Genomic DNA, 11,741 nt, shown 5'->3' with positions numbered 1-11,741 from the left:
GTCCTACAGTATAATACACTTAATCCCTATTGCTATGATTTATGGTGTAGATATTAAATAAAGGATTATGCATAGCACCATAGGATTTGATCACCACTCTCATGCCCAGTAGAAACAGTTAGTCCTTATTTAACAATTGTTCCATTTACTGTATTAAATTGTTGTGATAAAATAAGTCGCATGAAAATCATGCATGTTAATTCTTTAATTCTAGATAAAAAGTAACACAATGATTTGTTTTGCTTGCTAAGCCCGTTTTTCTTTCTTTCTCTGAAGCAGTTATGAATTATAAACAAAAAGCAGATTAATAAAACCCTGAATAGGTCTTCCTGACACAGAGCTGCGGCAGATGTGTCTAAACGCTTGTTAGTGTTACAGCAAACTGCCCAAGGTAAAATACTGCTGCTTGCCTTTGATTACAATCACACCTCGTGGATCAATAAAGATCACATGATCTGGCAACTTGTTTACGAGCTGCTCTGGCCGATTTGCTTGTGTTCTTTAAATGAAATTACCCCAAACAGACTAATTTAATAGCGGCTATTTTAAAGTGTTTTTTAATTATCAAGAAAAATAAAAATGAAGAATGTAGCGCTATGCACTGGAAAGGCCTATGTTACCATGAACACAAGATTTCACATTAATGCTTAAGTCATCAGTACACTTAATAAATCAATTAGGACTGTATTAAAATGTGTTCTTTACAGCAACTGCAGGCGTAATATAGTCGTAATGGGCTAAGCATGACTTTTAACATTAAGTAGACATGTCTTTAGACGACATACTTCAAAATGACAGATTTTGCTAATTTTTAACGATGTAAACAATTGTGTACTTTGTACCCTGTGGTATATGAAAGCCTATATTGTTTTCTCTCCTCGGACCTCTTACTTGTAAAAAATAAAAATAAAAAAGCACTGTGATAACAAACCATCAAAAACAGAATCTACATGAATGTTGATTGTGCTTAGCAAGGGAACGTTTTGGATCCGAGGGGTCGGGGCGGTCGCATTGTTGCATTTGTTTTAAGTGCTCGAAAAAAGGCTAATTCTGGGGTACTCTAAGTGTATTATTTCTGACGTATCACACTTCACAGGCTGTTATGTACTCTCATGTTCTGCTCTGCAGTGAGCTGTGCAGCGACCTCACTGAGGTAGAATCTTTATTATGGCACAACATAATCAAAACTACAATGAAATGCAGATTGAAACTCTAAAAGGTCCAAATGTCCAATTTCATATTTAAGCTCAGCTGTCAAATTAAAACACCAAAAAGGTTAGCATTTGTGCCTGACAACCATGTGTAAAGTTCAAAAGAACAACAACGTAAATGAAAAGCACTCTGTATACACTGTAATGACCAGCCTCAATATACATTATGACAGTTCTAGAGCAGATATTGTTCCCTTGCCCTGCCTAAAACTCCAGTTACTCACGAGGCACTTTCACCTGTCCGGTTGCTGAGAGGGTCAAAGGCACTAGCAACTAATATGAGTAATTCTGCCATGATCTCTTTTGCATCCTGCTAGATAGATAAATAAAGCAAATTTTCATATTGTAAATCCTAAATTTGATTGCAAAATGGAAGCGTGAAGTATAATTGCCCATAGGTTTGTTGTTTTTTTTGTTTTTGGTGTTCCTCGAGAGAGAGAGAGAGAGAGAGAGAGAGAGAGAGAGAGAGAGAGAGAGAGAGAGAGAGAGAGAGAGAGAGAGAGAGAGAGAGAGAGAGAGAGAGAGAGAGAGAGAGAGAATGCCCATGCACTGCACTTTTTAAGTTATATAAATTTTTCCTATTTTTTTATTTTTTTTTTTACAGGTGCGCTTAGTATGAGTATATGCATTTGATAGTATCTCGATAGTTCTTTTTCTGTCTTTGACTACTTTTTAGATTGAAAAGTTTGCATCCCAGCGTTGGGGCTTGCATATATATTTTGCCACATTTCAGAAAATGTCAAGGAATCAACGTCCCTAGTTTCCCTGATTGTAACAGCGACACCCTTATGAGGTATCTCAATTGCAACAAGCTGTATTATACCGATGTCATGCATTAAATATACTAGGATACACAGTACCTTAGTTGATTAGGCCATAATGCAGGTTCTTTTGACATGCTATGATATCATTAAGATTCTGTTTCCTGTAAGGTTTAACATTCAGTCTTTAAATACACCTAAATGATAAGCATCTCAAATCATGACACACTAGTGCACTTTTCATGGTGACAAATAAGAGGAGGTCTATGGAGAGGAGAGCTGATGGAACTGAACGCAAACGAAAAGCAAAACAGGAATGGATTTCCTATAACCATGAGGTAATGTCCGATGCATGCCAATATCAAAATGAGGATAATCAGAACATGCTAACTATGAGGCTCCTCTTTCGGCATTGTGCAGTCTTATATCTAAAGGGCATGGCATTTAATCACTTGGTGATTTCTAAATTACAGCATCTGCTGGAAAATAGCAGCAATGCGGATGTCCATGAGGCGATGACATTGGCCTCCGTAGCATCCCAGCAGAAGATAAGTCTTGTTCATATAAGGTGCTTTGCTGGTCAGTTGAGGAAGACCACCTACAGACGAGGCGTCCACCAAACACTGCACTTGGTATTTTATGCACTTTCTCGGATGCAGTGTGCAGCTTGCTGAAATGTAGTCTGCAGTCCATGCGTGATGTTTAAATAATCCCGTCGTCGAGAGTCCTTCAATGGATGTTAGCTAGGTGCTGGAAGAGGCTTTTTTCTCAATCATCCTCTTTGGAAATATATTAGACTAAGCATATACTGAATCATCTGCCTCATTCGCTGCAGTTATGTGCTATATGTTTTGGTGTAGTCTTTTTCATTCATCTGCATTGTAGAGATATTTGGATCGCAAGGGCTCTCGAGAGGAGGTAAAGTAAGCATTCATATTTATGTGACTGATCTTTCTACAGTGTCTCTAAACATCGGTTAGCAGCTTACTTTTGTTAACACAGTTCTGATTTGGGATAGTGCAGTTGCCAGTTCTGAGGTTGGCCTCTCTGAAATTGTCGATGCTGTTGTTTATGTCTCCATCTATCTCCATGTACTCAGACTTGCTGACAGTCGAGGAGCTGCGACGACTGGAGTTGGAATCAGAGGCAATGTTCGGGTTGCTCACGTTGAGGAGTTGGGCCTGCTCCTCTCCTTCGGTTTCTCTATGGTAGAAATAGTTGAAGTTGGACACGATGACAGGCACGGGGAGGGCGATGGTAAGCACACCAGCGATGGCGCACAGGGAACCCACGATCTTGCCCCCTATAGTCACCGGCACCATGTCCCCATAGCCTACGGTGGTCATCGTCACAACTGCCCACCAGAACGCTTCTGGGATGCTGGTGAAGTAGGAATCTTTTTCCTCTGCCTCTGCAAAATACACAGCACTGGAGAACAATATGACACCAATGAAGAGGAAGAAAATAAGCAATCCAAGCTCTCGCATACTGGCTTTCAGGGTCTGACCCAAGATTTGAAGGCCTTTGGAGTGTCTGGACAACTTAAAGATCCTGAACACCCTGACCAGACGGATCACCCTGAGGATGGCCAGTGATGTTGCCTGCTCTCCCTTTGCCTCCTTTGAGTCCGGTTCCTCTGCTAGCTCTGTACCCAGCGTGATGAAGTAGGGGATGATGGCCACAATGTCTATGGTGTTCATCATGTTCTTAAAGAAGGCTGCTTTGCTCGGGCAAGCAAAGAAGCGCACTATCAGTTCAAATGAGAACCAGATGATGCAGAGGGTCTCTACGATGAAGAAGGGATCTTTCAAGATGTTTGGTTTGTAGTAGAAGGTGCTATTGCCTATAGTGTGCATTCGCCCCTCAGGGTCCTGTTTCAGTCCAGGTAAAGTCTCCAAACAGAAAATGACAATGGAAATCAAAATGACCATAACAGACACAATAGCAATTCCTCTGGCGCCCCCTGAGCTTTCGGGATGCTCGAACAGAAGCCAGATTTGCCGCTGAAAGTCACGCTCCGGTAAGGGCCGCTCTTCTTCGCGAATGAAGCCCTCATCTTCACGAAACTTCTCCATCGCCTCGACCCCAAGTTCATAGAACTTAATTTCTTCTGAGAACATATCCAACGGGACGTTTGCAGGCCTTCTCAGTCTTCCCCCAGACTGATAGTAATAGAGGATGGCATCAAAGCTTGGACGATTTCTGTCGAAGAAGTACTCGTTTCTCAAGGGATCAAAATACCGCATTCGCTTCTTTGGGTTACCTAACAGAGTCTCTGGAAACTGGGCAAGAGTTTTGAGCTGGGTCTCAAAGCGCAGCCCGGCTATGTTGATGACCACCCGTTCACAGCATTCGTGATCATCTTGGTCAGGGGGGTATGTGTCCTGCGGATGCCCCGGCACGGCAGAGGTCTCGTCCATGTTGTCCCCAGCCACGACTGTCATCCTGCAGGTCAAAGATGGAGCTCTGCAGGACTTAATTTAATTGAGTAGACATCTAACTGCCCTCCCAAAGGCGTCGCTTTCCTTCCTTTTCTCCGTTTCCAGACACTCAGATCTATCTCGATCCCTGGGTGTATGGTATAACTTGATCTTTCCTCAGTGTGGCCCCACTGCGGTTGTCACTGGTTCGACCATCGCTCCATTCCACTGCATCCACTACAGCTGCCTCTGTCACCGAGTCAGAGAAAAATGGATCGAACAGCGGCGATATTTGCTAGCTCAGCAAGTTCACACTACTTATTTATTTATTTACATGTTATTGTATGTATAAATTACAGAAATGCATAGCCTTAAGAGCACAATTCTGAATCATTATGCTCAATTAGGTTATTGAAAAGACGTGACAGGACAGTGTCACTTTCACTCCATCACCACATACATGCAGTCTACTTCTCACTATATTAGGGAAACATATTATTAAATTGCATATACGTAAGTTTGAGTAAATAGATAAGAAAACATGAAAATGACTTTCACTTCAGGCTTATTCAGGCAGTTTTAGTGCTCACCTACTGAAGGAATGCGTCTTCTGCCAGTCTCCTGTCAGTAAAGCACCCTCGATTCCCTTTTGTTGTAGAAAATACGCTTGTAAAAGGCTCTTCACATCTTCTCACTTTCAAACTGTTCGGTTGCTTTCCATTAATATCACATCCATAACGGAAATGATTCACGACATTCGCAAGCTGTGCTATAATGAAAAAAAAATGCATATATGGCTTTGAGATGTATTACCAAGCTTTACATTCAATTTAAACCTGTGCTAAAAGACAAGAAGCAGAAAAAAAGGCTGAAAGAAAACATGAAGCCGCAACGTCCTCCCTCCGCTCCTGCTCGTGCGGCGGCACCTTGGTGTAAATGGCTTATACTGCATGAGAAATTGAAATGCTGCAGCTCAGCTCAGGCGGGAGATACATTAAGGGGCAAAAGCGAACCATACCATTTCCAGACATTACTGCATCAGCAAAATTTCCCTCTTACGAGTAGACAAGATGACGAGCAGTTTGTTTTTTCTGGACACACTGACAGAGCGGTATGGATGCGAAAGGCTTCTTAAAGGGGGGATCAATAAGGAGAGAGGGAATAATTCTATAATCATGCCCAACATATTGTTGCACTGTATTGCACATGGGAGAACGCAGAGCGGGAGAGAGGGGGTAGGACAGTATGGGGGAGGGGTTCGACGCAATGCAGACCGCGCGTGGCTACAAGTGCTTGTCCACGCAATGCGCGAGAGCATTTATGTGCCAACACTGGCGCAGTATCTGATTCGCCGAGCACTAATGTGAACAGATACTTTAACTGACCACACTAACCAATAACCACAATAAAAAGACGACTTCTCTAAAGTGCTCTTCTTCGTGGGATACTGCGACTTTTTACCCATCCAAAAGAGTTAAAACGCCACACAACTCCATGCTTGTTGTTTGAGACTAGCTCGTGCGGGGGTTGGAATATTTATAGAATAACGTGGGTGGGTGGGTGGGTGTTGTATGTACTCGTACGGAAGGCGATTTTTGCAGCACACTCGGTTAGAGCGATTTTATAAGCACTTTGTTTTTATACATTCCACTTTCATTATCCTTTAGAATTACCTGGATTCTTTTCTTTTTTTAAAAGAAACGTTCGATTTAGTGAGTCACTTATTTCAGCATTATTTCTGTCATTTAGAATGGTGGGGAAATCATTCTGTTTAATTGACAAATTGATCAAGAATACACCAGTCACATGCAGGTTAATGATATCCGACATGTTTTTAAGATACAGCTGTCATGTGCCAAATTATAAATGCAATTATGTGCATTCATGTTTGTAAAAAGGTTACACAATTTTTCACAAAAAAATTATTTAATGATTCTAAAATTATTTTCCTTAGGCCTTGAAATATCAGTTTTCATACAGTTTTAAGCAATGAATATTCCTCAGGTATTGCTTTTGTAATGTTCTCAGATATGGCTTTTCCTAGGGTTACTCATTTGACCTTTTATTGAACAGAACGTACATTAAAAACACATTTAAAATCAAAATGTGACTTTTTACTTTAGCAGAAAAATGTTTTAAGAAATAATATTTTCATATTATTTAAATATTTATATTTTAAAAACAATTTCTATGTTTTTTTACGTCTGCATTTCAGAATGCTCACAATTTGTCTTTTTATTTTATTTTATTAAGCCACGTTTTATTTTAAGCCTCCCAAAAATACCTTAAGTAACTTAAAATATGTTCAGCACAGAAACGTTTAAGCCTAATAAGTTTTACGGACGTAATACACATAATTAACCTATATATATGTATTTAAATATGAAACAATACAGTATAATTTTGATGACTATGTAGTAATACAAAATCTTTTTTTTTTTATCCTTGTGGACGGTGATGTTTCCTCAAGTTCACCAGTAGGTGGCGCACAAACATAATCAAACCGATAAAAAACACCATCAGAATAAATGATCTGTGCATGAAATCCACCCATTAGGAACATGTAAAAGAACTCATGACTTAAATCAGAGAGGGAAAAGCTTAAAAAAATAAAACACTAAATAAATATTCGCTATACAGGATGACTTATGAACTTGGTAAATTGTTAGCTGGTACCTTAAACATATATCAAGTTGATCTCCTGAACATGTCCATCAGCCAGAGTACAAGCACTACAGTCATCATTATGAGGCACTGTTAGAACAGCAGCCGGAGTGAGAGAGCTCTTAACTGCTAAATATCATAAATAAGAAATGGGCAGACCTTTCCTCCCCTCACTTTGCCGTTCAGTGACTTCCCAGTGACTTCAATCAACGTAAATACATCAGTAGTCATTCATCAGAGCTGTCTGAAGTGTCACAGATCCCACATGTTATACATTATTGATGGAGTAATTGTACAGTTTTGTAAGTGTTTTACCGCTCTGTTTAAACTGACAATGACCGTATTACTTTATCTTGATTTTGGGAGAAATAGTATAATTGCATGCATTGACTTCAAATTTTTTTTTAAAAAGGACCTAGACTAAGCACAACTGACTTAAATTGGAAGTGTTTGTTGGGCCATTGCTATAAATGATCATCCAATGAGCTTCCCCTCCCCCAGATTGGTCAGCAATATGATTCAAAGTAACGCGCTACAATGCCACAGTAGAAATATTTGTGCATCATCAGCATTATTTTTTAATAAACAACTACAAAAGAAAACATCTTTACAGGATAATTACTTGGATCACTCAGGTCTGCAATCCATAATGTTAAGTTTTACTTTATAGAAAACCTTTAAAACCCTCTGGAGTCTAAGGGTATTTTTGGGGCCTGGAGAAGTTTTGTCATGCCTTGACATTTGTGCTTTTTTCAGTTTCTTATAATTATCTAAATGGGTAAAGACTAATATCACTGTAATCAGCACAAACTGGGCTGTAATAATATGTGTACTAATGCATGTATGTACATGATTGTGTTTTTGAGAAAAAAAATATTATGCGTGGTTAGTGAAAAACTAAAAATGTTAAAACGCTTGAATAAGGCAAAAAAACACATAAAGAACAGTGGTTCCCGGGATTTTTGAGAACTGGAGCTTGTAGCCTAGAATTTTTCTTTCTAAATGATGTGAAAATCATCTTGTTTACTCACTCACAGAAAACAATATATTGATTTAAATTTTCTAAGACACTTTTTGTTGGTAAAAGTCATATGCGAGTAGGCGTCAACTACCATGAATATCATTATGATTTACACCTGAGAAGACAAAGGGCCGCATAATGAGCTGCATAATGAGCCATTCAGTCATCTGTGCCACTGTGAGGGAGGAGTTACAAGAGAGAATGTGAGAACAAAATAAATCTATATAATTTTATGTTTGTAGTTTATTAAGAATATATTTAATTATCCCACAACATAATTTAATATCCACTTGGGGGAGCAGTTAAACAGTTTATTAGAAACAATCAAAGCTGACTTTCAAACAAATTGTTTGGCATGCTTACTCCAGTCACACAATCCTTCAGAAATCCTTTTAACAATCTTATTTTCTACAAAAAAAAAAAAAAAACGTCTGTTGTTATTATTATCATCATTATTATTAATGTTGAAAAGAGCTGAGAATGTTTTTCTGGGTTTTTAGGAGGAATAAATGGAAAGAAAAGCATTGTTTTTACATTTGTTACAGTTATCTATTTGTTACATTTATATTATTTACATCAAGCTTTCGAAGGGTATAGTGTTGTATATTGTTATTGAAACTTCATAATGTTTCACTTGATTATAAATTTAGTCAGGAATTATAGTTTGGAAAAAGTCTAACTAGTAAAACGTTTACACGTTATGTGAAAACTAGTACAAGTATATAAATAAATAAAAAGAGACTTACTCATGTTTATGATCTCTGCTGAATAAAGTGCTTCATTCTTTTTTTCTGAGGAAATCCATTTCTCAAATCCTCAACCACATCACATCTGTTTGGGGTGAATTATGTGTTATTCCTCTCATCGCGAAGCAAACAGTAAAATAAAAAAAACTTGAACAGTCTCGCTGCTTTTTCTTCTGTTATGGGCGTATTCAAGCCGCGCGCTTCAGTTTGAATCTGAATAGCGCGTTCGGCGCGGGGGCGTGGTCACATTAGATATAATGAAGGGAGACATGAAAAACAGACATCGCGTTGTTTTCATATGGATTACTTTATCACAGAATATCTGTTTTCGGCGGCACTTGTTTAGTTTAAAAATAGACATGTCAAGCTTTCTATAGATATCTCTCTCATGTATTTTCGTTGAGTATTCACGGAGTTACAGTTCATTTAAATGACGTGTTTGTAAAAGAAGATCAGCGCAGACAAAGGCTGCAGACAGCGCACCTTGTTTGTTATCTTTATTTTATAAGTGCACAAAGTTTTGTTGTTATTATGTCTGTATCCAAAAAAAGTAGACCCTTTACAGATTCGATTGATGTATTGCTCTTATCTGTACGATTAAAACTGAAAGTGTAATTTAAGTTCTTTTCGGGGTTATCAGGAGAAAATGACTCAAAACGCGTATCCGCGTTAATCGACTTGATAGGGTTAAAACTTAGTCTAATTTACCAAGAGAAATGATTCAAACAATGTTTAATTATGAATGTGACAAAATATTTATTTATCAAAAATAAATTAACAATTCATACCTCATTAATGTATTCGAAAAATCTTGCTCACTTGGTCTGATGCTGTCACGTGGGTAGGTTAACTAGCCAAGATGTTAAGGTAACAAGCGTTAGTAGTGTCAGACTATATATACTTACATCTTATCATGAGAAATGGCCACATATGCAAAGTACAATTTTTGCATTTTTTAAAGTACACAGATTACACAAGGCAGAGATTATATACACATTTTAAGAACAATCTCTCACAAGGCAATAACATGATGAAGACTTAAAGCCTAAAACATTCGATAAATAAAATGTAAATAAGTTTTAGATAACAAATATATTACAATATATTACAAAAATCAGTAGCGGCCTGTGAGGATATTTTGTGAGGATGATTTGTAAATTAATGAACCAATATAGTCTATTTATATATTTACTGATAATTATTCTCATGTACAAACATGATACATTCAATATATAAATAGCCCCTTTCTTTCTAATATTAACTCACCTGTTTGAATTAAATCATTTGCTCCTTCATTTTGCTAAATGTGTATATCGTCTTGTAAATCAGTCTCATCCTTCATTCATTTGTATATTTAATCATATTTTGACTAAAGCTTCTGTTCACCTGTAGTGTGGCTTGACGCAATAATGTGAAACCGAAACCTGATTGGTTTGAATGCTTGCCTCTCTGACAACAATTGGCTATATGCGGAAATAAGCTAATTAAATTAGCCTAATTTTGCATTTTGGACGGAAGTAATGTCTAATCTAATTGGTCAGTTTAGTAATAATGCTGTCAGTTAACTTATGTGCAATGATTAAAACTCACCAGGGCTTCTGCGTAATAAAAATATTAACATCTTATGCATTATGCACATTTATGGGTACAATGAAAGAGTTAAATGTATCAGTTTGTCTGTTTGTTCCTTTTGAACACAGCCTCTGGCAGACCGCTACTGACAAAAATACACACAAATTGCAAGTTTATGCATGTAGCCTAATATCAACTTCTGTCTTCTTTATAGAGAAGAAATGTCTTCATACAGCTGCTGCTTCCTGCAATTAGAAGCAACATCAAAGTTGTGATACGGATAATGAGACATGCACCTATCAGTGAATGTGACATATGTTCTCAGAAGAGTTTACTGCTAGGCTGTAATGCATTAGCCAACTCTCTAAAAAAAACCTAATTCCGTCGAAAGTGGGAGAACAATACACATAAAATCACGTTGGTCCTTTGAGTGATAAGGGAACAAATAATTTGCCTTTTACCATGTTCATGATTGTACCAATAGGCCTACTAACATATTTTGCTATTCTTAAGCCATTAATAAAAACCCAATGAATTTCTATTGAAAATAAAATCTGAATTTTATTTAATTTTAAGTGTAGGCTTAAAGGGTTGGTTCTCCCAATAATTAAAATTAAGTCATAAATTACTCACCCTTTAGTCATTCTATGTGTATATGACTTTCTTGTTTCATAAGAATCCAGTCAGAGTTATTTATATATATATGTTTGATTTTTCAAGCTGTTTGATGACACTCAGTGGATGTTGAACTGCATCAGTCCAAAATAAGTTTAATAAAAAGTGCTTCCATTAAAAAAAATGTGTCTCACCTTACCTGGCTCCGAGGGGTGAACAAAGGCCTCCTGTAGCGAATCGAGTTTTTGTGAGAAAAATATCCATATTCAAAACTTAATAATCACTTGAATCTAGCTTGAGCTCACTGTTGTTGTTGGGTAGACTAGTGTGGTGCTGGTGGATATTGAGCAGACATAAGTCGTCCGGTCAGAGACGAAGTACACTTTAATGGATTGAGGCTTGTAGAGACAGTTACAGTCGTAGAATTGAGTTGAGTGAACAATTGCAGTACAAGTAGTTGAGGGTATGACAGAGTAGTTTGGAGTGTAACGTAGTATGAGTGGTTCTAAAACAAACAGAAAATAATAATACTAAATTAGTCATGAACAGTAATAACAAGAATGAACACAATCTGTCATTTATACTTACATCATGTATATAATTATACACATAGCAATCGATTCAGACATGTAGAGACTCTAGCACTTAAGAAAAAAATGGCATCACGTTCTCTGACACGTGAGCTGACTGGAATCGATACATATGGTTTCATTAAAATGAACAATCCCCTT

The 11,741-nt window shown here is 37.6% G+C and overlaps 1 protein-coding gene across 2 annotated transcripts; it reads right to left on the bottom strand.

The window, feature by feature from the left end:
- Positions 1-1,737: 1,737 nt before the first annotated feature.
- LOC132133443 (potassium voltage-gated channel subfamily A member 1-like) lies at positions 1,738-5,624 on the bottom strand. 2 transcript variants are annotated; one of them, XM_059546268.1, is made up of 3 exons: positions 5,406-5,624; positions 4,983-5,161; positions 1,738-4,641 (listed from the first exon to the last, which is right to left on the bottom strand). In XM_059546268.1, exon 3 carries the CDS (start codon positions 4,414-4,416, stop codon positions 2,938-2,940), a length of 1,479 nt encoding a protein of 492 aa, XP_059402251.1. In that variant the 5' UTR covers positions 4,417-4,641; positions 4,983-5,161; positions 5,406-5,624; the 3' UTR covers positions 1,738-2,937. The 2 variants fall into 2 exon arrangements, with proteins under 2 accessions (XP_059402251.1, XP_059402252.1); XM_059546269.1 differs by having other exon boundaries at positions 5,411-5,624.
- Between the last annotated feature and the right edge of the window lie 6,117 nt (positions 5,625-11,741).

The sequence above is a fragment of the Carassius carassius genome, chromosome 50 (assembly GCF_963082965.1).
Source record: "Carassius carassius chromosome 50, fCarCar2.1, whole genome shotgun sequence".
Lineage (NCBI taxonomy): Eukaryota > Metazoa > Chordata > Actinopteri > Cypriniformes > Cyprinidae > Carassius > Carassius carassius.
This window is presented reverse-complemented; position numbering and strand designations above follow the sequence as displayed.

Excerpts from the sequence above, each read along its gene's own strand:
- LOC132133443 (XM_059546268.1), bottom strand. The coding sequence starts at position 4,416 with ATGACAGTCGTGGCTGGGGACAACATGGACGAGACCTCTGCCGTGCCG.